The sequence below is a fragment of the Dromaius novaehollandiae genome, unplaced genomic scaffold, assembly GCF_036370855.1.
Source record: "Dromaius novaehollandiae isolate bDroNov1 unplaced genomic scaffold, bDroNov1.hap1 HAP1_SCAFFOLD_27, whole genome shotgun sequence".
Taxonomy (NCBI): Eukaryota; Metazoa; Chordata; class Aves; order Casuariiformes; family Dromaiidae; genus Dromaius; species Dromaius novaehollandiae.
This window is the reverse complement of record NW_026991415.1, coordinates 5,606,011-5,633,271: the sequence shown is the minus strand read 5'-3', so window position 1 is coordinate 5,633,271 and position 27,261 is coordinate 5,606,011. Positions and strand designations below refer to the sequence as shown.

Sequence of the window (27,261 nt, the reverse complement as noted above, 5' to 3'; positions counted from 1 at the left end):
CTGGGTACATGGTGATAGCAAACAGCAACATGTATTTGGGGGTGTGGGGGGGGGGCAGTTTTTCACCACACACGGGGCACATCTATTGAAGGGATAGAAATCCTTGGCTTTTTCCATTACGAGAGAATCCTGAGGGGCAAAAGTGTTTGGGGTAGTGCATTGCCCAAAAGAGGATGTCTCCTTAGGGAGACTTGGTGCATTCCCCAGCCCTACAGACTGGATGGCCCAAAGACCCACAGGCTAGGAGGGGTCTCGGACCCCTCACTCCCATGCAAACACCTCCAGATGGGCACACAGGAAAGCCCTCATCTTACTCAGCTGTGCACATCCCCCTGCAGAGGAGGTTTTGCTCTCAGCCACTCTGTCAGGCAGTGGTAAAATGGGCACATACAGGAGAGACGCACATCTGCTCTCCTGGAGGCTGGACTGCAAAGGAGGTGTCTCCTGCCCTGGATGCTGTGGCCTTGAGGGCAGAGGCTCTGCTGGGTGGCAGAGGAGACACAGGGGCTGGCTCAGGGCAAGGCCTCTGCATTGCAGAAGCTGTCAGGGAACTGCCCACATCCACCCTCCCACAGCCTTTCCTGTGAGAAGTTTCTTCTCTTTCATGCATCATCCCGCTGCTACCTGGCACTGTCCCAGGGGCAGATACCTTCAGGTTTGCAGGTGCTAAGGGGCAGCTAAGACCAACCCTGAGGAGGCTAATAAACATTATGGTGGTGCTGCGTGTAGGCAGAGGTGTGGCTGAAGGGATTTGCTGAGGTTCCTTGAAGGCGTTTTGATCTCTCAGTGTAATGGTTTAGGAGTCACAATTTTTTGCCTAACTAAACAACTCTGTTTCCATTCCAGCCCTGTCAAGAGATGGGGAGATTAAGCACAGACTCAGGCAGGAAAGCTCTGCCCTTTGCAGGTATGACCAGCATATACTTTCCTCTGGAAAAGTCCCCTTCAGAAAATGTCCTGGGGGTGATCTGGAGCTGAGAGCAGCCCTGAGCCATGCAGCACCCTCTCAACAGGAGAAGGAACCTGCCCTGATGCAGATTGCTCCTTCCATGCAGAGCTTCTCCCTGCAGCACCACCATGAGGAGTTCCCTGGGCAGGCTGAGTGCTGATCCTCGCAGGCAGCAGAGTTGCTGTTCCCAGGCACACAGCACCCTGGGGTGCAGGGACACTGCTCTGAAGTGCAGCATTGGGCAGATGTGGGTGCCCTCCCTGGCTTCACACCTCTGCACCATCCCCTCAAGAATGTAGCTGTGATGCCCTGTCAATCTGATGGAGTGGGAATCTCGGTCTAAAGCACCACCTGCTCCAAACAGGAGAAGCTGGCAGAGCCACCCTGACAGACCCTATCAGCTGAGGAAGGTGCCAGCTGCAGAAGAAACTGCCAGGAACCACAGCAGCACTGCCTGCAGCCAGAGACTTACTGTGTCAAGGGCGGCGAAGATTTCTCCTCACAGTGAGCTCTCAGCTGTCCTCCTCTTGCTGACCGTCTTTAACTTCTGAGTCGCTCATCTCATCCTGGCCCCTGCAGGCAGCACCTTGAGTCTTGCTGCTCCTTTAAGAGCAGCTGCACCAGGACAGAGCTGTCTGCAGCACCTGCCAGGTTGCCATGGCCTCCTGCAGTCCCAGGAGCCAGGCCCAGCTCAGGAGCAGAGGCCCAGCTGAAGACGTGACTTTCCCTGTGTCCTCTGCATCCTCGAGGTGTTCCCAGGGCTCCAGGGCTGACAGCTCCTGAAAGGCAGCAGGGTCACCCAAGGGAAATGTCCACTGAAGGACACTAAAATAATCACCAATGGTCTCTCCCTAAACAGTGGAGAGAGACTGATTTCAGGATTGCAGTTGCTCTCACCAGAGGCTAGTTATCTGAGAGAGGTGGAAATGTCTCACTCTGGAAGGCCCTGCTCCCGTCTCAGAAGAAGACAGGACACCTGCAAAAGACAAGAAGCCAGTTCACTGACTTGTGCTTCAGGGACTGATTTAGAGGAAGAAATCAATATATCCAATGGCCATTGAGAAGCCCCTTGGGATGGACTGGCATTCAGCCTCCTGTGCACTCCACAAACTCACAGGAGGTGGGATTCCCCTTGCCCAAGGTTTGGGGTGCATAGAATGGGTGTCTGCAGGCAATCTCTTTTTCCAAGCTCCCACTGTGATCAATGGAGATGAAGGGTGGGCATCAGTTGTTTACACACCCACACTCTTAGACATTTGAGGTGCTGGAGGTGGTCCAACACGTGTGCCAGTGTCCCTTGCTCTGATGGAGCAACTAGGAGACCCCCATCCTTGTGGAGCATCAGCTAAGGGCTGGGTGGAGAATTGTCTTGGCTATCTGAAATGACACTTGATGTCTACTACTGCAAGAGCTCCCCTCACTCTGAAGCTGAAATATATGCAGATTCCAAACATTGCAAATAGCGCATGTAATTCAGGGCAGACACTTGAATTAATGCAATGACAAGAGGCCTGCAGGGCTGTCAAATGCATGGGGTGTCCAGCAGGAAGGCACATCACACTGAGGTCTGCGCGCATATGCCTAGACTCTCAAACCCTGCTCGTTTTCCTCTCCCTAAACCTTTTCTCATTCCCAATGATATAAGCAGAGACTGTGCTAATGATTCAGCTGCAGCGTGGCTGGATCACAGGCTGGTCAGGCCCATGGACTTTCTCAGCAGCACCTTGTCCTTCCTGGACATCCAGTCACCTCCGTCACAGGTCCCAAGGTGCTACAGACTCAGCTCAGGCACCAAACACCTCTCCTGACATGGCTGCATGGCCCAGCTCTGTTTCTCTCTGGCCTTGGATACTGCAGGGTTTGCTCCCTTAGTGGGTGCCTCATATCATCATTACATTGCTGTCTGCTATCTACGCCAGCAGGTCTCTGTGCTGAACTTTGGCCTTTGCATACCTGGTGTCCTTGGCTCTGGGGAACAGGTTTCACAGCAGCAATGCTGCACTCAGCCCTGGTGCCACAGCTGAGGTTCTGCAGCCCAAATATACACAAATGCACAAAGCCTGGGCCACAAAACAAGAGGAAGGGGAGATGCACAAGCTGTTGCAGAACTACAAAAGCAACCTTAGGCAACCTGAGGCAGTCTGTGGATCAAAGACCCCGGTTCCTATGGGGAGACTTTAATCTTCCTGACATTCCCTGGGAGGGCAATGCAGCAGGGTACAAACCATCCAGGAGGATTAACATTCATTAATATGAATGTTTTCCTGTGATGAAATAGTGGAACAACAGGGAAGAAGAAGTGGGAGAAAAAATACTGATCTGCCCTTGACCTTGTGTTTCCACTGCTCTGTCTATTAGGCTATGGATGTAACCTCAGTGATCTCTCACATATTTCCACATGTCCTGATTAAATTGGTCATTTCTAAAGGCATCTTTGCATCAGACTCTCTGGACTTCTGCACTTTCCATAGTTTTCCAGTTGTCCTCCTCCCCTTGCTCTATATCCATTCAGATACCTCTCAACTCTCCAGTTGCTGCTCTGAGCTTCTGGGAGTCTGAAGCTTGCCTCGTCTTTCAGCAGTCTCATTGTCTCTTTAGCCAGCTCCTTTGTTCTGTTTCTTGTCTGCTCTTTCCTATCTGTCTGTCGAAAATATTTCAAGGAAGGTTATGTCTTGTGGGCACTGGAGGCAGCTTGGACTTAACACTTGAGGACAGTCTCTTTTATTAAACTGTTTCAATTTTTTTTTTTTTTATTAAGAAGAACACCTCTGTGTCTGTTTGCAGCTAGTTCTCTAAGGAAAGCAGGTGGGAATTGGTGCACATGAGCTGTAACATTCAGCTACAGACTTGAGAGGAAAAAGCTTAGATTTTACCAAGAGTGCTCTAAGTCCCCAGTGGCTGATGAGGGAACTGTCAGGGCTGGAGAGCTGGGGAGGAAGGTTGTCCATACATGTCTCCTATCAAAAACACTGCTTGTCCTACATGTCCAGTCTTCATTCGGAGACCCAGTGGGTCAGTATGAATTGGAGAATGTGGGTATCGCTTATTCCAATAACTGAAGAATAAAGAAAGCTTAAGAAGCAAACATCTTTCCTTTTCAGGTGCTCATTGAAATCTGCCTAATTTCAATACACACCTGAAAACTTTCTAATTAGCCACATAAGACTGGAAGAACTGAAGAAAATTATGGAAAGAGGCATGGCTCCTTAGGCGTTTTTGCATTTTAATGCCCCCTTGGGTGTATCTGGTGCTGAGCCCATGAAACACAGATGCTGAGAAGAGACTGAAGAAATCTCTCAAGAAGTTAAAGTCAGAAGCAAATCCCAAGTTTCTTGGAGGGTTAACAGGTCCCACTGAGGGCAGTTACCAACAAAGTCTCCCTGGGGGCTGATTAGAGCACAAAGTTGGAGGCCCTGATTGCAGGCAGGCAAAGGCAATGTGCAGGTTGCTCAGATGCTGAGTCAACCTTGATGTGTGTTATCAAGCAGAGCAGCCAGGCACTGACACCCAGCACCTCGGTAGGGTGATGCTTTCCATCCTGCATTGCTCAGGGCTCTTCCTGGGGGCAGTGTGTGGGTGGGGGTGTGCAATGCCAACTGCAGGACCATGATACGGCACCTGCTGGGCTCCCAAGGGACAAGGAGGCAGCAAGGCCACAGCGCTTGAAGGAATGGTGTCTTCTCGTGGGCTTTGGTGGCAGAGACACCAGCCATAGCCAAGAGGACAAAGACCTTGCTGTGTTGGGAGGTTTCAGCCTTGGCAGTGCCCTCGGCCACCTCCACCACAGCCTGCCTTATGCTTTCCCACGCCTGTGCCTGTTTCCTTGCATACTGTAGACACCCAGCCTGCTTCCCCACCTTGCTCTTGCCCAGGGATCTCCCTACATCTCCTGATGTCTTGCTCTCCTTACTTGCTTTCCCTTGAAACACAAAGCCAGGGACTGAACACGTATTCCCTCTCGGTATCCTGTAGCACCACAACACTGCCCTACAAGTGACATTTCCTTTTCCTAATGTCACATCTAAACCCCGCAAGCTGCTGTTCGTGGCTTTTTCTCCTTCTCATGCTGCTTCCCACCACCAAGAAGATCTCCATCATCTCTGAAACCACCCTTCAAGCAGTCACAGCCTCCTGCTCTGCTGCCTTTTGCCTGCACTTCAGCAGGATAAAGAAGCCCAGGTCCCTCAACCCCTCCTCACAGATGGGATTACTCCCATCTAGCCACAGGACTTGACACTTCTCTTGTAAATCTTCATGAGGTTTCTGTTGTCAGAATCACCTGAGTTTCTCAAGAGCCTTCTGGACTAAAGTTCATCTGTGTCAAAATGAAAAAAACAAAGCAAAAAAACGCCCCCAAACTAAGCCAAAAGAGCACCAATGAGTTAAGGGTAAGCAGGGGTGGGGTGGGCTGTATGGGAACAATCAGAGTGGTAAAAGATACAAATTAAGAAGGATAGAAAATAGAAAAGAAAAAGGAAATAAAAGTGGAGCAAAGGATGAATCAGGCCTATTTGGGGTATTCCTGCCAAGAAGCCCTGCATCTGAGTCATTCTGCCTGGAGGAGGACAAGAAAGCTGGCCTGCTTCCACTGTCACAGGGAGCCTGTGTGCTTTGCCTGACATCAGGAAGAGAAGATCGAGAGTGGGAAGAATCACAGACTCCTTCAGGGTGGAGGAGGGGACCTCAGGAGGTCTCTAGCCCAGTCTCCTTGCTCACAGCAGGGTCAGCTCTGGGGTCAGACTGGGTTGCTCTGGCCTTCATCCAGCCTGGTTTTGGAAACCTCCAAGGCAGGAGACTGCACAGCCTCTCTGGGCAACCACTTCCAATGCTTGACCATCCTCATAGTGGAAAAGCTTTTCCTTATCTCCTGCATGAATGTCTCTTCTTTCAGCCATTGCCCATTGCCTCTTGTCCTCCCACCATGCACCCTGGTGAAGAGCCTGGCTCCATGTTGTTGATGACCTCCTCGTAGCCATTGGAAGGCTGCTGTGAGATCCCTCCAAAGCCATCTCTTCTGCAAGTTGAACAAGCCCCATTTCCTCACAGAGCAGGTGCTCCAGCTCCCCAACTACTGTGAGGGCCCTTGGCCAAACTTGCTCCCAGTTATCAGCCTCTTTCTTTTTTGTGGGAACTCAACACTGGATGCAATGTTCTAGATGTGGTCTAATGAATACTGACTAGAAGGCGATCATCATTTCTCTTGACCTCCTGGCTGTGCTCCTGCTCAGACAGCCCACGATGCTTCTGGCCTTCTTTGTGGCCCAGGAACGCTGCTGGCTCATGGCGAACAAACTGGGTGAGAGGCAGCCAATATGCTCAAAGACAGGGCAACCATCAAGAGGGACCTCAAAAGTCTTGACAAACAGGTAGCATGAAAATGCATGAAATTCAATAGATGCCAAATCCTGCCTCTGGGAACTAAAAAAACCTGTTGCAACAACAAAGGCTGGGGACAGATTACAGGGAGCAGCAATGGCTGGCTGCTCCCAATGGCATGGCATGCTGGGAGCCAAGTGTGATTACATGGTTGAAAGGGCAGGGGCTCCACCAGCCTGGGCCCAGTCCCACCAAACCCAAACAAAGTGAGCAGGGAAGACCTGGAAATGGTAGCCAGGTTCAGCCAAGACTCCAGATCATCAGGCAAGTTCTCGGTGACAAGGCAGCTCTGAGGTCAAGCTGGGAACACAAGTCACCCAATCAAAATCAGGTCCAATGAGAGTAACCTGAGTCAGACAAAGCCCCATAATTGTGGGACAGGTCCATAGAGATTAGGCATGTCCAAGGTCAAGCTGGGAAGTCAGGCCAGGAGTCAGAGTCTGGATCAACAGGGCCCATGGCCAGGAACAGGCATACCTATAACACAGCTGCAGAGAGGCATACCTGCAATGTAGCTCAAGATGGGACTGAAGACTCAGAACCGAGCTTAAATGGGTTCCTGGGCCTTTGAGAGGTGGTGCATGTGGAAGCCCCTGGTGAGTCTGTTAGGGGGCCTGTGAAGGCCTGTTATTGGCCCCAAAGCCCTGACAACAGCCTGGCCAGGAGCAGCTCTGTGGAAAAGGGCCTGGGGATCCTGCTGCACAGCCAAGTGAATGTGAGCCAGCAATGTGCCCTGGCAGTGAGAAAGGCCAACAGCCTCCTGGGCTGTGTGCACAGGAGCATGGCCAGCAGATCAAGGAGATCGAGCACCCCCCAGTGCTCCTTAGACCACATCTAGAGTGCCACGTCCAGTGTTGGGTCCCAAATAAAGACAACAACATACTGGGGCCAATTCAGTACAAGGCCATCAGGATGCTCAGGAAGCTGCCGCACAAACTTCTGTGTCTATGAAGCCAGCCACTCCTGCCTTCCAGGCAGGGTAGAGGCCAAGGAGGCTCCAACAGGACTGAGTGGAATCCTGCCCTGTGGCACCCATCGGTGCGACAACAGGAGCAAAGGAGATCTCTGAGAACCTCTGAGGTAAGAGAGAGGGACAGAAACCAGGAGGAAATATCAGTAGCTCTGCTCCCTTCAGTCCCTCACACACCAGGCCCCTGTGTCTCAGGGAGAGGTTTGAGGGCCCTCTCCCTTCAGGGGAAGGAGCCTGGCACCCAAGGAGGATTCACCCATTCCCCTAGGGAAGTCTCCATGGCTGGGAGAAATACCAGGGGCTCGGCCTTTTCCTCCCCACACACCATTGTGGGAGGCTGGAGGGACCAGCTCAGGCCATCAGGGCTCTCTAAACCTGAGTGAGTCAGTGAACAGACAGTTGCCTGCAGGGAGGTGAGGGGAATCCCATTCATGGGATCTCTCCTGGCTCTGTGTCATGACTTAGGAGGAGGCCTGATGATTGTGCTGCCTCAGTTTCCTTTTCAAAGGAGCATGTCCCAGAGTTTGAGTGACCAGAATTATGGGGAAAGCTGTATGTCAGAAGTGTTTGCAAAGTTTCCAGCAGTTCAGAGGTTTCAGTCTCCTTTGAGGGCCAGTTATGCCTTGCTTGCTCCCTGTAGTCACTGGGGAGAGATGATCTGCAGCAGGAACCTTCAGAGACTCATTAGTGCTATAAACCCCAGGACAATCTGGAGGGCTGGGGCATTCAGCTCCTGCTGGAGACTCTCTATAGGAGCTGCTGAAGGAGGACAGAAAGCGCAGAGCAGTGCCTGATCCTCAGATCAGGGTTTGCAGAGAGCTCAGGGAAGACAAGGACACGTTGGAGAAGAGGCAGAAGATCAGATCCCTCACCTTGATCATCACTTCCTGGCACCATCAGCGCTGAGGTCATCACCTCATCCTGAGGACTGCAGGTTTGTGTTGTGCCTTCTGAATCAGGGCTGTTCCTTCTTAGCTGATGAGGCTTTGCATGGTGGTATCTATGAGTGAGAAAGGTGACGGGCATATCCCTTCCCGGGTGTCTTCTACTCCAGCTCCCTCTTCCCTCCACACATTTCTTCTGATGCCCGTGTTAGCTGAGCAGAGTCCTGGGGAGCTTGCTGGTGGGTGTGGAGTTAGAGTTGTGCCTTTGCTGGCCCTGAGCCTGCCCAGAGTCCTGACAAGGGGCACCCCCACCTCACTTGGGAGGTAGGATCCGGGTAGAGGACTGTGCTTCTCAGGCAGGGACCTTCCCTGGCTGTGCACACAGCCATGTCCTGGGCATTCTCCACAAACAGGAGGGTAACGATGCTCCTTCCCAATCTCACCCACCGCTCACCATGGAAGCACCCACCCCTTCTCCTAGCAAGGCTGTTCAGGGAGCCCCATGAGCACAGCTGGCAGTGCTGAGGTCCAGCTGCTGGACTGTGCCATGAGGCATCTGGCATGATGTACTCGCATAAAGGGATTTTCTTGCCTGGTTGGGATTGGGCTTGCTATTTGGAATAACTTTGGGTGTAGGAGAGACACTGTCATGGTCTGAGTGAATGCTTTCTCTCCTATACCTCCACCCCAAGAGGGAAATGAGCACCTCTGTGGGGCAGCTTACCTCTGTGGTTCTCCTAGGAGGCCCTTCTCTGTAGATGCATGGTTTAACTCTCTAGTTCCCTCCTTTCACTAGTCATGGAGGTCAGTAAGAGAATACAAATGCAGTCAGAGAAGTGTCAGAGTCATGTTGTCTCTGACAGAAACTGTCTTCATGATTATTCTATACAAGAAACAAATAAATAAACAAAGGCTCTTTCTCATAGGTGTCCTTGCTGGCAAAGAGGAGTGAGGAAGCTGAGGTGCTACAGGGAGAAAGGGGAATGGGAGAATTGCACATCGTCAATGGAGTTTGTCCTGCTGGGAATGGGGAATTTGCCCTCGCTCCAGACACCACTCTTCGTCCTCTTGTTTATGACCTACTTGGTAACGATGGTTGGGAACATCCTCATTGTTGCGTTGGTGGTGGCAGACTGGCACCTGCACACCCCCATGTACTTTTTCCTCAGCAATCTCTCCTCGTTGGAGATCTGCTACAGCTCCACGATCCTGCCCCAGCTGCTGGCCAGCTTCCTGACTGGGGCCAGGACCATCTCTGCTCAGGGCTGTATTGTACAATTCTATTTTTTTGCCTCTTTTGTGGTTACCGAGTCTTATCTGCTGGCAGTTATGTCCTACGATCGGTACTTGGCCATATGCCAGCCCCTGCTCTATGCAAGCATCATGACCTGGAAGGTCTCTCTACAGCTGGCAGCAGCGTCTTGGCTAGTGGGATTGCTAATCTCCACAGTAGTCATTTCTTTCATATCTGAGTTGAAGTTCTGTGGCCCCAATGCAATTAATCACTTCTTCTGTGATTTTAAACCATTGCTGGAGCTTGCCTGCAGTGACACCCGGGTGGTTACAATAGTAACTTTCTTCCTATCTTTCCTGGATTTAGTCTTCCCTTTCCTGTTCACAGTGGCCTCCTACATGTGCATCATAGCTGCCATCCTGAGGATCCCGTCCAGCGTGGGCAGGCAGAAGGCCTTCTCCACCTGCTCCTCCCACCTCACTGTTGTCAATGTTTTCTATGGCACCCTCATCATTGTCTACATGCTGCCCAGAACCCCCCAGCTGAGGCAGCTCAACAAAGTGTTCTCCTTTTCCTACACCGTCCTCACACCCCTGGTCAATCCCCTCATCTACAGCCTGCGGAACAGGGAGGTCAGGGAGGCCCTGAGAAATGCACTCAGGAAAGCTCTGGCTTGCACCTAGAGCTCATAGCCATTGTGCGCTATTGCATGCAAAACACTGCTGGTTCTGTAAGGTAGTCAAATCAGCACAGGTAATAGTATGCTGCATAGTAGCTATCCCTTCAGAAGAACATGGCACTGAGAATTGTTTTCAGAAAGCAGAAGGGAAGAGAGTACAGATTTCCTTCAGCAATTAAAGGCATGGGTTAGAAGGGAGTGGAAATAATGTCCCTTTCTTGGTGCTTCCTTTCCAGACAATAAAGTCGTGTTGCCGTATGTGGGAAATGTTGCAATGGTGTCATTTTCTTTTCCTGTGGTGACAGGGGATTCATCTGGGGTGGAATCTGAGAGAACAGGGAGGGAGAGCGGGAGTGGCAGTACTTTCCTGACTGGGGGTTCCTCAGGTGGGAGCCATCTCCCGCTGCTGTGAACATTTCCAGGGTAGAGGTCATTGCCTCAGCCCACAGCCCTTGTTACTCTTCTGTCCAGTGGAAATGCAGATACTGCTAGAGTTGCCCAAGCACATGCTGGTGTCTCCTGTCACTTGTGATGGCCTTGAGTCTCCCAGATATCTGAGGTTCCTGGCAGACAGTGCGGGGAAATAGTGAAGGGACTTGTTGGGACTGGTGCTGTAAATGGATGCTGTAGGCACACCTCAGGGCATCTGAAAGGGTCCTCAATACCATGCATTGGCAAGAGCACTCGTGCCTGCAGGCAGGGACTCCAGTGCCAGCCTGTCTGTGATTCAGCCCTTCCTGAGTGCAATTCAAAATTGATTGATACTGATTTTTATATATATGTATGTGTGTGTGTGAGAGAGAGAGAGAGAGAGAGAGAAAGATATTCAAAAGCCATCTGGACAGGGTCCTGGGCAATGTGCTCTAGGTGACCCTGCTTGAGCAGGGGGCTTGGACTAGATGATCTCCAGAGGTCCCTTCCAATCTCAACCATTCTGTAATTCTGTGATTCTGAGAGGGGAGGGGAGAGGAGAGGCAGGCAAGAGGGAGCTGCAGGGGAAGGTGTCAGGGCTGGGCTGTACGTAGTGAGGTCACTTGTGCTGCAGGATGCTGATTGGTGAGGAGCATCAGGCAGCCATGGTGAGGTGCTCAAGTGAAGGGCGAGGGGCAGCCCAGGAGGGCAGAGAGGTTGTGGGAGGGCCAAGGCAGAAGAAGGTGAAGATGGCCGAGGCTTGTCTGCCCCTCACACTATCATCTCCTGCTGCTCGTCCACGTAGACAGCAAAGGCACTGCCCAGGGAGACTTGCAAAGCATCAAGAAGGACTACCTGGCTCTGGGGGTGATGATCAGGGGACCTGGGGGGCCCAGGTGGTTTTCTCTTCGATCCTGCTGGTGAGGGCAAAGGGCTTGAGGAGGTGGGGACAGATCCTGTGGGCCAACAACTGTTGCACAGCTGGTGTCAGCAACAGGACTTTGGTTTTTATGACCATGGGGCCCTCTTTGCTCAGAAGAGATAGGGTCAGCCTGAACAAGCAGGGCAGAAGCATCTTTGCTGACAGCCTGGCAAATTGGTAAGGAGATGGTTCCACTGGGAACGACCAGAGGGAGAGGATGACCAACAGTCAGTAAAGCCACAGCAATGAGCATGCTGGCCAGTGTGTCCAGGGGAGAGCTCTGGGAGCCAGGACACATCCTAGGATCCCACTGCCTCCACCAGCAGAAAAGACACAAAATGCAGTCCATCCTTCTCCTTGAGAGAGAAGCCAGAGGAGCCTTCTCCAGCCCCAGATGATCTGAGAGATGATCTGCTGGTGGCCAGAGGTCATGAAATTCAGCAGAAATGACCAGCTCCAGCCTTGGGTGAGACAGAAAAGCAGGTTTCCTTGTTCTATTAGGAAACTGCTTTGAAGCAGTCCCTCAGGTCATCACCCCTGCTAGAGCAAAGAAAAGCACGTTGGTGCCCATTGGCCTCCAGGGCAGGTGTGCCTGTGCTGCCCCACCTCATGTGCTCACCTGGTTGCCCAATTGTGATGTCACAGTATCTGATGTCACAGTTACTGGTGACCATGGAGGAGATGGTCAGGCTCCAACAGTCTCAGCTGTCTGCCATCCCCCACCTTTTGAGTCAGCCTTGCCCTTTGGGGCTTCCCCGCCTGCAAGGGGTATTTGGGGGAAACCCCACCTGACCTGAGATTGAACCTGTTACATGGAGATGTCCCCCGATGGAGGGGAAGAGGCCAGCCCTGCATGGCCTCTCTTCTGCACCAGAGCCTGGCAGATCCTGGAGCATGGCTGTCTGCTGGCCCCCATGTGGGGCTCAGCCGGGACTGGGCAGGGGCTGGGTGCTCAGACCTCCCACACTCTGGAGGATCATTTAGGAGTCATTTAATAATACCCCAGCAGTTTCCATGTCTGAGGTCTTTGGTTCCAGCTCCAGCTGAGCTCTGGCTTTCCTCACTCCATCCCTGTGTGCACAGACACGGTCTTGATGCTCCCCCCGGGCAGCCCTTCACCCTTCCACCCTCTGTGCACATCCATCCCGGCACCCTGAGCACTGGTGCTGCTGCCAGGGCAGAGGTGGAGGATCCCCCAGAGCAGCTCCTCAGGGAGATCCCCAGGGAAAAGCTGTGCCCAGCCCCAGCCTCAGCCCCAGCCCCAGTGTGGCAGAGGGGAGCTGCCCTCTCCTGACCCACCCTGGCAGTGCCAGCCCCACCTCAGCCTGCTCCTGAAAGGCTCCAGTGCAGCCCTGGAGGGAGCTGAGGCTGCCTTGGGCCTGCAGCAGTCTGGCAGCAGAAGGGTTTGACATGGGCACAGCAGCAGCGGTGCCGGGAGCAGGGGAGGAGCAGGGAAATTGGGGCGAAGACCCCTGCCCTCAGCTGCACGGCCGGGGCACTGGATGGGTGGTGCCTTTGTGGCCGGCCAGGCTCCATTTTCAGGGTGGATGCCTGCTCGAGGTTAGGAGCACTGGGATACTCATGGGCTTCAGTGCAGCCATGACCATGGTGAGGGTAAGTGGGCAAACCTAGGCACAAACAATAGCAAAGGTTGGGGCTGGTGAAGGCCCTCCCTCTCCTCCTTGTGGAAGCGTCCCCAGGTGATGCTGGACTCCACTTTGGCCGACTGAAGGGGAGCACAGGGAGGGTGGAAGAGGCAGATGGAGCCTCTTGGGGTGTGTGAGGGAGTTTTCCAAAGCCCAGGGCTGAGCCAGGGACCTTTGGATCTTCCCCCAAGGCTCTTCCAGCCAGGCTCATTCTGCTCTGCCCCAGGTGCTCTTGTCCACCATGCCACCATGCCGGAGCGGAGGCTGAGAATTCACAGAATCACAGAGGCGTTTTGGTGGGAAGGGACCTCCGGAGGTCTCCAGTCCAACCTCCCACGCAAAGCAGGGCTGGTTGGAGCCCTGCAGTCCCATCTGGCCAGCACTGGACTGTGGCTGACCCCGGGTACCCTCCCCAGTCCTGCTCTGCTCCTCGTCCAGGCTCTGCAAGATGACACCTCTCATCAGTGGGTCCCTGCCCTGTCTGCCTCACCAGCACCCTTGGCTCCTGGCTCCACTTCCCATACAGAGCAGCCCTGCTGTGGGGCCACAGGCCATGCTGGTTGGGGCAGGAAGCAGACCCAGCTGGACAGGGATCACCACCACTGATACTGCTGGCACAGGTCTGTGCTCATGGACAGTGCTCAGAGGGACCCCAGGACATTTGCAATGGCAGGAGATGTGTTTGGGTGGGCACCAGCTCCAGCCTGTGGTGTTTCACTGAGGGTGCAGGAATCACTCTCCAGGGCCCCTTCCCTGGGACTCCTGGGTCCCCACCGCCTCTCTAGGGATTGCAGAGCCCTCGTTTCTCCATGTATACCTGGATTTAGTGCTTTACCTTCTGCTTACTCCACCGTGGACCATCCCTCACTTTGTGAGGCTCCACTCACTGCCCACCCCCAGGCACACGCTGTCCCTGGAGATCCCCTGGGCTCTCGTGGGGTTCAGATTCCCCTCCAGAAGGATGGGCATCTCTCATCAGCACTGTCACCTGTGGGACAGCCCCAGGCAGACATTTCAGAGACCATTCCCCCTCCCCACTGGCACTGGTCACTGAGAAATGAGCTCTGAGTGCAGCCCTCAGTCCCAAACAGATCACCCAGGGACTCTGAGCTCGTCCCCTAGAATCCATGGATTTCACAAGCAGAAGAACAGGCCCTTTTGTGGTGCAACCCCTGGGGCGTATTTTTGACTCCATCTTCTAAAGAAAGGACAGACTTCGGGCACATCACAGGGGAGATCCCCTTTTATTATGGAAATGTTGTTTTGCAGGCCAGGTCTGGCATAAGGGTGCCCAGTGCCTGGGGCTGCCTGTACTTCCAGGACACATGCACATGGAAACACAACCCTACCACCACCAGGTTATGAGAACTCCTGGGTCATATCCACCATATCCACAGCACAGAGCACAGAAGGCCAGCATGGAAATGAAGAGAACAGCTCTAAAAAGAGAAAGTCCTGCTGCTGTGCGAGGAGATGTCTCCAGGAAAGCTGCAGCCCCCACAGGAAGGCTGCAGTGAGGAAATGCCTGCTGCAGCAGTGGGGGGATGATACTGCCAAGCACGGGGTCTGTCCCCACAAGCTGCTGCCTGACTCCCCTCCCCTCCCCTCCCCCTCCACTTGTGGTGTTGGAGCACTGTAGAGGGAAGGGACCAGCCCACGGTGACACTTGGCTGCCACTCTTGCAGGAGAGGGGTGTGAGATCACACCCTGACTGTGACCCAGGGGACATGGGACCTGTGGTCTCACCCCGCCTGCACTCGTCTGAGCCTGACTCTGTGCCCCTGAGCTCCCTTGGTGTTAATGCCAGAAGAGACACTGCAAAAGGAAACTCTCCTCATTGCACTGGGGGCATCGAAGGGAGCTCAGACTAGGGGGCTCTGAGGTTCCCCAGTCGTTGATGATGAATGGGGAAACCTGGCTTCCTGCTTCAACACAGTCTCTGGGTCAGATTCAAATGAGAGATTCTTGAGTAGACATAACATGAACCTGATTTTTTTTTTTAAAGCAAAAATAGAAAAATAAGAAAGAAAGAAATGCAAAACACACAGATTTGATGGAAGGTACCCTGAGGAATTGATGCAAAATGGACAGTTATCAGTGCTGAGACTGGGCCTATTGGATCAATTTCTTCAGGGCATCCTTGAGCTCCTTGTTCCTCATGCTGTAGATGAGGGGGTTCACTGCTGGAGGCACCACCGAGTACAGAACAGCCACCACCAGATCCAGAGATGGGGAGGAGAGGGAGGGGGGCTTCAGGTAGGCAAACATTGCAGTGCTGACATACAGGGAGACCACGGCCAGGTGCGGGAGGCACATGGAAAAGGCTTTGTGCCGGCCCTGCTCAGAGGGGATCCTCAGCACAGCAGTGAAGATCTGCACGTAGGACAACACAATGAAAATGAAACATGCAAAAAACAAACAGTCAGTAATCACGATAAGCCGAAGTTCCCTGAGGTAGGCATCTGAGCAGGAGATCTTGAGGATCTGGGGAACTTCACAGAAGAACTGGTCCACGGTGTTGCCTTTGCAGCGTGATATTAAAAATGTGTTAGCAGTGTGCAGGAGAGCATGGAGAAAACAACTGCCCCAGGCAGCTGCTGCCATTTGGACACAAGATCTGCTGCCCATGATGGTCCCGTAGTGCAGGGGTCTGCAGATGGCAATGTAGCGGTCATAGGCCATGACTATGAGGAGAGAATACTCCCCAAGATGAAAAAGACAACAAAAAAGACCTGGGCAGCACATCCTGAGTAGGAAATGGCCCTGGTGTTCCACAGGGAATTGGCCATGGATTTGGGGACAGTGGTGGAGATGGAGCTGAGGTCGAGGATGGAGAGGTTGAGGAGGAAGAAGTACATGGGGGTGTGGAGGTGGTGGTCACAGGCTACAGCTGTGATGATGAGGCCGTTGCCCAGGAGGGCAGCCAGGTAGATGCCCAGGAAGAGCGAGAAGTGCAAGAGCTGTAACTCTTGTGTGTCCGCGAATGCTCGGAGGAGGAACTCATTGAGGGAGCTGCTGTTGAACATATTGCTCCCCATGTGCTTTCTGGACTGTCCACTGAAGAACAGATAGAGACAAATTAGGACCGACTTCTCCAAGCAAAACTCTCTCATAAAAATCTCCCAATCACACACTCATTACCTCTCCCCATCTCAGCAGCACCATCACTGAGCTCCATCGCTTGAGCTCTGGCTTGGGCTGGCTGAGTTTGCCATGAGGAGCAGGAGCCTCTGCCCATGGGCTCCAGAGGAGTCAGCCCTGACCTACAGCACTGCATAAATGGGAACAGGGTTGACCAAGATTTATATTCCCAGTTCCAGTCAGATTTAATCCAACTCAAAATGTTGGAGGGATTTTCAGCATCTTCACTCTCACTTCTAAATAATGTGAGTTCATTAATAGTTTTAAGGTTTATTTTGTTTTCTTTAGCTGACCCTGTCACATCTAAGTAGCATTCTTGGAGTTAGAGCTCCTCAGCATTGCTGCTGCACTCAGAGGGACCAGCTGTGATTCCTGGGAGGCAAAAGGATTCACTCTGGCTTTAGTGCAGAGGCAGGAGAGCTGGCCTGTCCATCTGCCTTGTTCCCAGCTGCCCTGTGCTCCCACCTGGAAGGTGGAGGACAGTTGCACTCAAGTTACCCGAAAAAGAAACAACACTGCGGAGAGCAGAGGAATACACTTCCAAAGTGCCCATCAGCACTCTTTGTGAGCATGTGTGAGGCAGGTCTCAGCCCTCCCCTTCTAGCCAGCAACACCTCGGGCTCCTTCCAGCTGCCCACATCCACCTCCCAGCAGCATGTCCATGGCCTCAGTATCGAGGTGGCTTCTCCCTGGGGCACCTAGATAACACCCAGCTGCAATGGGAGAGCTGGGCCCTTCTGGAGGGCAGCTGCAGCCCAGCCAGACACCCGAGGGAAATGGCGGAATGTCCTAAGGATGGGGTGTCCTGACGAGAGAGTTGGCTCATTCCCAGCCCCCCACACTGCATTGCCCAGAGCCCCACAGGCTAGAGGGGCACTTGGGCACCTCACTGTCAAGGACACGTCTGCATGGCAGGACCTGCAGGGTCAGTGTTGTCTGAACTGCATCAGAAACCCCCCTGCCCAGAGAGTCCAAGGGGAAGGACAAGGGCAGCAGGGGCAGGTGGGAAACACGGAGCAATACCATGACATTTGTGCCCAGGGAGGCAGGGACAGGCAGGCACAGAGGGGCACTCAGCAGTGTCTCCTCTCCTGCATGTCCAGCTGCCAAGGAAGCGACTCCTGCCCTGGACCCCACAGCCTTGAGAGCAGAGGGCTGTGCTGGCTGGCAGAGGAGAGGAGGTGCTGGAGCTGAGAGTTTCCTCTCACACTCTGACCATGACTCTGCTGCCTGGAGCCGTCCCTGCGGGCAGCTGTTTCTCTGTCCCCACGTCTCTCCCCTGCCAGTGCTCACAGACCCCATCCCACCCGCTGGGTGCTCAGCTCTGCCCTGCAGAAACCTCCCGAGGGCAGGACACTGCCCAGGGCACCTCCGTGGTTGCAGGTGCTCCGGAGCAGGGGAGACAAACCTTGGTGAGGCTGGAAAGGTGCTGCTGGCTCTGTGTGTAGGCTTCAGGGTGGATGAAGGCATTTGCTGAGTCCCTCCCAGAGCTGCTCCTCTCTCAGTGTCACTGTCTCAGTTCTCTCTCTAAACCTGACAAATCCAGTGCTATTTCACCCCACTCAAACAGAAAATAACTAAAAGCACAGAGTCATGAAAAATCCCTCTCTTTCAGGTATCCCCTGCCCTGGCATTCCTGTTCAAAACTCACCTCTGGATATGTCCCCCCGCCCTGACCCACACAGCAGCCTCTCAAAGGGAGAATGAATCTGCCCTGCCGGGGTTCACTGCCCCCAGCCAGTGCTTCTCCCCCAGTGCTGTGGGGAGCTCCCCAGGCAGGCTGAGTGCTGACCCTGGCAGGTGGCAGAGTCACTGCTGCAGGCACACAGCACCCTGGGGTGCAGGGACACTGCTCTGAATTACAGCCCTGGGCAGACCTAGGTGCACACCCAGGTTTCACACCCCTGCAGCCATCCCTGCGAGAAAGTGGCAGGATGCCCTGTCCCTGTGACGGTGTGGCAGGGAATCTCTGCTCTAAAGGATGTCCCCCTCCCCTGCAATGGAGAAACTGGGAGAGTGATCCTTAAAAATCCAGTTGTGTGACTGGACAGGTTTCAAGACCTTGCCAGGAACCTCAGTAGCATTGCCCTGCAGCCAGAGACTTACCGTGCAAAGGGCTGTGAAGATTTCTCCCACAAGCAGCTCTCCTCTGTCCTCCCACTCCACACTGCCTTCCACTTCTCTCTGCCTTCTCTCATCTCATGTCAGCAGCAGCAGGCAGTGCCCGCAGCCCTGCTGCTCTTGGCAGAGGAGCTGCTCCTGCACACAGCTGTGTCTGGGCAGTGCTGCCAGGTTGCCATGAGCTCCCTCCATCCCAGGAGCCTGGCCCCACTCAGGAGCAGAGGCCCAGCTGGTGGCATGACTTTCTCTGTCCCTTGTGCTCCTTCCTTCTGGGAAATGTTCACTGACATATACTAAAATAATCACTGATGGTCCCTCTCTAAACACTGAAGGAAGACTGATTGCAGCATTGCAATTTGTTTCATCAGAGCATGGTTATCTATGAAAGATGGAAACGTCTCATTCTGGTAGCCCCTATTCCCATTTAGTACACCTAAATGGGGACAAGGATAGAGTTTGTTTTCCCATTGCTCAGGTATTCATTCGGAGGAGTCAGTTTGGACTTCTCAGGCTGCTTTAGAAGGCCCTGGGCTGGCATAGGATTCAAATCCTTCCTGTCAGCTCCACAAAAAACACACTGGAGGTGGGATTCCCGTTGCCAAGGCAGAAGTGAACACAGCATGGATGTCTGCATGTGAGATCTTGGTCTATGCTCCCATTATAATCCCTGGAGATGGAGGGTGGGAGTCAGCTGCTCACACACAAACACCTGGTGACATTGGAAGGGACAGAGGTGGTGCAAGGCATGTGCCAGTGTCTGCTTGCTTTCTTGGAGTGACTGTGACACCTACATCCTTCTAGAGTATGAGCTGGGGGGCCAGGTAGGGATCTGACCACCTGAAATGATACTCGATGCCCACTGCTAGCAGAGCTCCACTCACTAGGAAGCTGAGACACAGACAGATCCCGACATTGCAAACAGCTGATGCCATCCAGTGCAGGCACTTGTTTCAGTGACAGAGAAATAGGCCTGCAGGGCCATGTCGGATGCCTGGGGTGTCCAGCACAACCACAGGTCTCTAGCAGATACAGCATGGGACCTATAGGAAAACCATGCCCCTTTGGAGTGGTTGCTGGGCAAGTGCCCCAGGGCATCTCAGGTTTCCTATCAGTGCTCAAACAACTGGATCCCACCACTGCCTTTAGGCCAACTCCATCCTGTCTGCATTCAAGCATGCTTCCTAATGGTAAAGGCACATCACACCAAGGTCTGTGCTGTAGTCTCTGCCCCTTCAAACCTTCTAGCTTTCTTCCCCTTGAACCTCTTCACACCCCCAGATGATATGAACAGGGAATGGGCTAATGATGACCTCAGGGTGCCAAATTACAGGCTGCCCTGGCCCAGGGACCTCTTCAGTGGCTCCTTTTTCCTTCCTGCAGATCAGTTCACGTCTGTCACAGGACCCAGGGTGCTATCAATCAGCTCAGGCAGCAAACCCCTCTCCTGCCATTCCTGCACAGCCCAGCTCTGTTTATTCCCCTGCCTTGGGCACTGCAGGGTTTGCCCTCTTAGTGGGAACCTCCTTTCACCATTACATTGCCACCGGCTCTCTATGCCATCATGTCTGTGCTCTGAAGTGGGGCCATTGCACACACAGTACCCTTGGCTCATGGTAACAGGTTTCACCATTACAAATCTCTTCTCTGTGCTACAGCTGAGGCTCTGCAACTCAGATAAACACAAGTGCATGCAGCCAGGAGCACAGAGGAGCAAATGGAGATGCACAAGCTGTCACAGGACTGAAACATGGTTGGAATAACTGAGATGTGGTGGGACAGCTCGCATGACTGGAGGGCTGTGAAGGCAGGGTACAAGCTCTGCAGGCAAGACGGTCAGGGAAGATGAGCAGGGGGGATGCCCTTGGTGTGAAGGGACAGCTCACATGTATGGACCTCTTGCATGGGATGGACAAGGGTTTGGGTGAGAGCTTGTGGGTGAGCATCAGAGTAAAGGTGACGTTGTGATGGGAGTTACAGACCCCCTGATGAGGGTGAGGTGGTGGATGCAGTCTCCTTTAAGCAACCTGAGGAAGTCAGTGGGTCACAGGGCCTGGTTCTTATGGGGGAGACTTTAATCTCGCTGATATTCATTGGAAGGGCAAACAGCAGGGTGCAAGCAGTACAGGAGGTTTCTGGAGGGTGTCAGGGACATCTTCTAAGCACAGCTCCCTGATGGGCCAAGAAGGGTGATGCTCCCCTGGACCTGGTACTCACACACAAGGAAGAACTGATCAGGGCTGCAATAATGGGTGGAATCCTTGGCTGCAGTGACTATGGAATAGTGGAGTCTCAGATCATGAGGGCAGTGAGGAAGGACAAGAGCAGTGTACAGATTCCGGCCTTCAGAGGAGCAGTCTGAGGCCTCTCCAGGGGATCCCATTGGAGGCAGCTCTGAAGGGCAAGGGAGCTCAGGAAAGGCAGCAGGTCTTCAAGGACAGCAGCCACCAAGCACAGCAATGGTCCACACAAATACTCAGTGAAGCTAGCAGACATCTTGGGGGATTGGCCTGGCTAAACAGGATGCTCTTGTCCACCAAAGTAGGGATGGTGTTGGGGAAACCAAAGCTTTCAGAGGATAGACGCTTGCAGGGGACATCAAAGGCATGAAGAAGAGCTTCTACTACTCTGCTAACAGAGAAAGAATAAGCAAGGAACACCTGGGCTCACTGCTGAATGAGGCAGGGGCTTTAGTAGTAGCAGGTGCAGATAGGTCTGAGGAGCTCAGTGCTTTCTTGGCTTCAGTCTTCACCAACAAGGCCTCCTGGCCTGTTGTGCTTTGAGTCAGGGCTCCAGAAGAGAAAAACAGCCAGCAGTGGATGAGCGTTGAGCGAGGGATTGCTTGCAAGAGCTAAACCCATACAGGTCTTTGGGTTTAGATGGCTTGCATCTGAGGATTTTGAGAGAGATGGCTGCTGTCTCCAGAAGGCCACTGTCTATCCCCTCTGAAAGGCTGTGGAGATCAGGGGAGGCCCCAATGAGCAAAAAAAGGAATATGTTGTGCCTATCTGCAAAAAAGGCCACGAGAACAACCCAGGGAGCTGCAGGCCCTTCAGCCTCACTTTGGTGAGGAGTGTGTCATGCAGCAAATCCTCTCAGATCTTATTTCTGGGCACATGAAGAATGTGCCCAAGAGCAGTCAGCATGGACGTACTGAAGGTAAATCATTCCTGCACAAGCTGATTGCCTTCTGTGATTCAAGGCCTGCGATTGTGTAGGAGCAGAAAGTACTGGATGTCATTTACCATGATTCTAGCAAGGTGTTGGACACTGTCTCCACGAGTATTCTTGAATACAAGTAAGGCTTCACGATAAGATGGGTAGAAAACTGGGTGGGTAAAAAGCTGGTTGGATGATCGAATTCAGAGGGGTTTTTCTCAATGGGACTTGTTTTACCAGGAAGCCAGATAAAGGTGGAGTATGCAGGGGTCTGTACTGGGACCTGTCTTGTCTGACAGGTTCATCAGAGACCTGGAGGATGCAACTCTCATCACGTGTGTAGATGACACTTAATCAGGAGGAACAGTCACATGTCTGAGGGCTGCCATTCAGAGGGACCTCAGCAGCAGGGAGGAATGGGCTGTCAGGAACTTTGTGGAATTCAACAAGGACAAATGCAGGTCCTGCACCTGGGGTAGGCCAACACCTTGCAGTGGTACAAGCTAGGGAGTCTTTGTGGCAGGGAGCTGAACATCAGCCAGCAGTGTGCCCTAGCAGCAAAGGAGGCTGCAGTGTCCTGGGCTGTGTGACCAGGAGCACAGCCAGGAGATCAAGGGAAGTGATTATCTCCCTCTACTCAACACTTGTCAGAGCACATCTAAATACTGCATCCAGCTGGGGTTCCCTATAGAAGAATGCTGCTGATCACATGGAGTGAGTTCAGCAGCAGGCCCCCAAGGTGGTTGGGGGCTGGAGCACTTGCCCTGTGAGGAGAGGCTGAGAGAATGGGTTTGTCCAGTGCAGAGAAGGGAAGGTTTCTGGGGGGACTTATAGCAGCTTCTGAACTCAAGGTTGCCACTGATAAGGAATGAGGTTTTTACAGGAATTCATGGAAGGAGAATGAGAGGAAACATTTAAAAGCTGACACAAGTGCAGTTAAAATTGTATATAAGGGAGAAAAAGCAATGAGGCTCCTGAAGCATTTGAAATGGTTTCCAGAGAGGTTATGGACTCTCTGTTCTTGGAGGCTTTCAGGATAGAGCTGGACAAAGCCCTGAGGAACTTGGTGTGAATTCAGTGTTGATCTCCATGTGAGCAGGAGGTTGGACCAGAGTCCTCCCAAGGTCCCTTTCGACCTGAATGGTCCTGTGATTGCATCATCTCTGGTGATAGCTACTGCAGTTCTTGCAGGCAGGAATTCCTTTGCTGCATGTGGGTTAGCACTTGACATGGCCTCCCCAGAGCCAGACCCTCCTAGTGGTGTGTGGTTGCCTCTTGGGTCTGAAAGGTTTTCAGTTCAAGGGTCAATTAGGAGTGACTGCTTGTCCAGAATGGGCTGTCCTCTCAGCCTGCAACATATTACAACATGATGCCAAATAAGTATGACGCAAACAAAAAGTCATGGCATGAGGGTGATGGCACTCTAATGTGCCTAAGGTCTTTAGAGAGTGCAAAAAAGTCCAGAAGGATTGGAAGAGCCTTAAACCTTCAGCACTATGGGAGGCTGAGGCAGCTGGGTTTGTTCAACCTGGAGAAGGGACGGCTTTGGGGAGACCTAATAACAGCTTCCCCATACCCACCAGGACGTCATCAAGAAGATGGAGCCAGGCTCTTCACTGTTGTGCATGATGGTAGGATGAGGCCCAATGGGCATTAGCTGAAACAGGAGATGTCAGGCTGGGGGTCAGGAAAAACATTAGACCCATCAAGACAGCCAAGCACTGGGGCAGGTTGCCCAGAGAGGCTGTGCCATCTCCATTCTCAGAGGTTTTCAAGTCCTAAATGAGTAAGGCCCTGAGAAGTCTGGAGCTGATAGATGACCCTGCTGTGGGAAGGAGATAGGGTTCGGGATATCCTGAGGTCCCTTCTAGTCTGAAAGATTCTGCATTTACTTCCACACTGCGTCTTCTCTTTTTCACCTTAGGGAGAGCCTTCAGCTTTCTCGTAACCACAGAAGTAGGTCTCCCAAAAGTATGACAAGATCAACTGCATATTCCTTGTCCTGCTCCACTCAGAGTCATTCAGGTGCAGGACTGCTTGGCAGGCACCCACAAATAGCCCTGATTTTTCTTTTGCTTCACCTTGTATTGCATTTTCCCCTCTTTTCCACTTTCCAAGTTCTTCTGCTTTAACATCCTGATACCCTCCCATGCAGGCAGCTGACCCCTGTTTGCCCTTTCCCCATTGACCCTGGATTTGCTTTCTTTGTACATTCACTTGGCTTTTCTGAGATGGTTGCCATGGGGATTCCTACCACTGCCAGCAGTCCCTTTAAATGACTACCTCCTTTTATCATGTGTAGTGTCCTGCAGTTCCTCCTGCTGTTATGCTGTCAGAAGTACCGCAAGACAGGATGAGGCATCTGCATACACTCCTTAACAGCTGACACAAAGGAGCTTCAGTCCAGAGGGGCCTGGAGAAACTTGGGGATTTGGCCAACAGAAGCCTCATGATGTTGTACAAGGAGCAGTGGCAGGTCCTGCACAGAGTGGCAGAACAGCCTATGGATCAGGACAGGCTGGGATATGACCGTCAGAGGAGTGACCCTGCGGAGAAGGGCTTGGACGTTATGAGGGATGCTGTATGAGCCAGGGGTGCATGCTCACTGCAAATGAGGCCAGCTCCATACGAGGCTGCTTCAGGAGGAGTGTGAACACCCAGACAAGTGGAATTATTATACTCCTCGACTCAGCGCTGGTGTGGCTGCATCTGGAATAGTGTGTCCCAGGGTGGGCTGCCCAGTGCTGGAGGAATGGGAAGGAAGCAGAGAGGGTCCAGAGGAGTTATTGTCCTGAAGCACATGGCTTGTATGGAGAGGCTGAGGGACATCGGCTTCTTCAGCCTGGTGAAATGGAGGCAAAGGGCAGTAGTGTAAAAGGCACGAGAAGGGGAAACCAGGCTAAAACAGGAACTCACAACTCAGCTCCAGGGCAATAAGGCAGCATACAAGAATTGGAAGGAAGGAGAGGCTGAAAAGGAGGAAGTCAAAAACATTGTCCACCAAAGTAGGGATGGTGTTAGGGAAGCCAAAGCTCTCAGAGGGTAGACACTTGCAAGGGACATCAAAGGCCTGAAGAAGAGCTGCTACTGCTTCAGTAAGGGTAAAGAATAAAAAGGAAAATGTTGGCTCTTTGCTGAAGGCGGCAGAGAATCTCGTAACAGCAGATGTAGGGAGGTCTGAGGAGCTCAGTGCCTTTTTGGCTTCAGTCTTCACCAACAAGGTCTCCCGCGCTGTTGTGCCTAGAGTCTGGTCTCCAGATGAGAAAAGCAACCAACAGTGCATGAGGGCTGGGTGAGGGACCTGCAAGAACTCAACCCCTACAAGTCAGTGGCATTGGAATGACTGCATCCAAGGACATTGAGAGAGCTGACAGCTGTCACAGCAAGGCTGCCCTCTATCACCTTTGAAAGATGGTGGAGATGGGGTGAGGTCCCAATAGCTGCAGGAAGGCAAACGTTACATCCATCTTCAAAAAAGGCCCAGAGGGCAGGCTGGGGAAAGACAGGCCTTTCAGCCACAATTGGTTGAGGAGTGTGTCATGGAGTGAGTCCACCCATTTTTGGGCACATGAGGGAGAGAGAAGAAGGTGACAGCAAAGAGTCAGCATGGATTTACCCAGGGTAAACTGTGCCTCACCAACCTGATTGCCTTCTATGATTAAATAACTCTATTTGTGGTTGGAGAGTAGAAAGTGTCTTTCAACTAGACTTTTGCAAGGTGTGTGAAACTGTCTTCCACAATATTCTGGAGGAACAGGTTTTGGAAATTGTGAAGCACTCAGGTGCCCTGTGACAGTGGAAGTAGCCCAGCTTTCTTGTCCTCCTCCAGGCAGAATTATTCAAATGCAGGGCTTCTTGTCAGGAATCCCCAAGACCAGCCTGATCAATCCTTTACTTCACTTTTAATATCCATGTTTTTTTTTTCTCCCCCGCCCCCCCGCCAAGTATGTCTCTTTTACCATCCTGATCCCTTGCCCTACAGTCAGTCCATTCCTGCTTACCCTTAACCCATTGGGGCTGTTTTGGATTGTGGGGTTTTTTTTAGTTTAGTTTTGTTTTTTGACACAGAGGAGCTTCAGTCCCGAAGGTTCTTGAGAAACTGAGGTGATTTGGATAACAGATACCTTATGGAGATTTACAAGAGAAGTGTCAAGTCCTGGGCCTAGGCGGGAAAGACCCTGTCCATGACGAGAGGTTCAGGGACTTGGCCTTCTTCAGCCTGCTGAAGTGGAGGCAAAGGGCAGTAGAATAGGAGCCTGTGACTGCTTGAAGAGTGGTTTCAGAGATGATGGAGCTTTTCTTGGTAGTGGGAAACAGCATAAGAAGGAGAAAAAGCCAGGAACAGCAGCTTGCGGGGTTTAGATGTGACATTAGGAAAAGGAAATGTCACTCGTAGGGTAGTGCTGTGGCACAACAGGTCACCCAGAGGGAGTCTGAGTTCAGCCCCTGGCTTTGCGTTTCAAGGAAAAGCAAGTGAGGACAAGAAGACATCAGGAGAGGTCGGGAGATCCTGGGGTGAGAGCGAGGTGGGGAAGCAGGTTGGGTGTCTACAGTACACAGGGAAACAGGCACAGGTTGGGGAAGGCATAGGGCAGCCTGTGGTGGAGGTGGCTGAGGGCACTGACAAATCTGAAAGCTCCCAACACAGCGAGGTCTTTGTCCTCTTTGCTATGGCTGGAGTTTCTGCCACCAAGGCCCATGAGAAGGCACCATTCCTTAAAGCACTGTGGCCTTGCTGCCTCCTTGTCCCTTGGGAGTCCAGGAGGTGCCATATCATGATCCTGCACTCGGCATTGCACACCCCCACCTGCACACTGCCCCCAGGAAGAGCCCTGAGCAATGCAGGATGGAAAGGATCACCCTACCCAGGGGCTGGCTGTCAGTGCCTGGCTGCTCTGCCTGATAACACACATCCAGGTTGACTTGGCATCAGAGCCACCTGCACGTTGCCTTTGCCTGCCTGCAATCAGGGCCTCCAACTTTCTGCTCTAATCAGCCCCTGGGGAGACTTTGTTGGTAATTGCCCTCAGTGGGACCTGTTAACGCTCCAAGAACCTTGGGATTTGCTTCTGACTTCAACTCCTTCAGAGGTTTCTTCAGTCTCTTCTCGCCATCTGTGGTTCATTGGCTCAGCACCAGATACAGCCAAAGGGGCATTAAAATGCAAAAACGCCTAAGGAGCCATGCCTCTTTCCATAATTTTCTTCAGTTCTTCAAGTCTTGTGTGGCTAATTGGGAAGCCTTCAGGAGAGTATTGAAATTAGGCAGATTTCAATGAGCACCTGAAAATGAAAGATGTCTGCTTTTTAAGCTTTTTTTATTCTTCAGTTTTCGGAATAAATGATACCCACATTCTCCAACTGATACTGATCCAGAGTGTCTCCTAATGAAGTCTGGGCATGTAGGAAAAGCAGTATTTTTGATAGGAGACACGTATGGACAACCTTCCTCCCCAGCTCCCCAGCCCTGCCAGTTCCCTCATCAGCCACTGGGGACTTAGAGCACTCTGGTTAAAATCTAAGCTTTTTCCTCTCAAGTCTGTAGCTGAAGGTTACAGCTCATGTGCACCAATTCCCACCTGCTTTCCTTAGAGAAGTAGCTGCAAACAGGCACAGAAGGATTTGTCTTAATTGCGATCAAACAAAATAATAATTGAAACAGTTTAGCAAAAAAGCTACTCCTCAATTGTATGGTCATTTCAATTTAATCAGGTCATGTGGAAATTTGTGAGAGATCACTGAGTTTACATCCACAGCCTAATAAACAGAGCAG

General features: G+C 52.4%; 1 protein-coding gene across 1 annotated transcript; it reads left to right on the top strand.

Moving 5' to 3' along the window:
* Window positions 1–4,619: 4,619 nt before the first annotated feature.
* Window positions 4,620–21,843, top strand: LOC135326354 (olfactory receptor 6B2-like). Its single transcript, XM_064504237.1, has 5 exons — window positions 4,620–4,632; window positions 9,159–10,074; window positions 11,898–11,916; window positions 21,549–21,628; window positions 21,789–21,843. Exons 1-5 carry the CDS (start codon window positions 4,620–4,622, stop codon window positions 21,841–21,843), a joined length of 1,083 nt encoding a protein of 360 aa, XP_064360307.1.
* Window positions 21,844–27,261: the final 5,418 nt, after the last annotated feature.

What these genes read in the sequence shown, in the direction of transcription:
- LOC135326354 (XM_064504237.1), top strand. An exon ending in ACGAGTATTCTTGAATACAA is followed by an intron (nt 21,629 to 21,788) that starts GTAAGGCTTCAC and finishes CTTGTCTGACAG; the next exon opens with GTTCATCAGAGACCTGGAGG.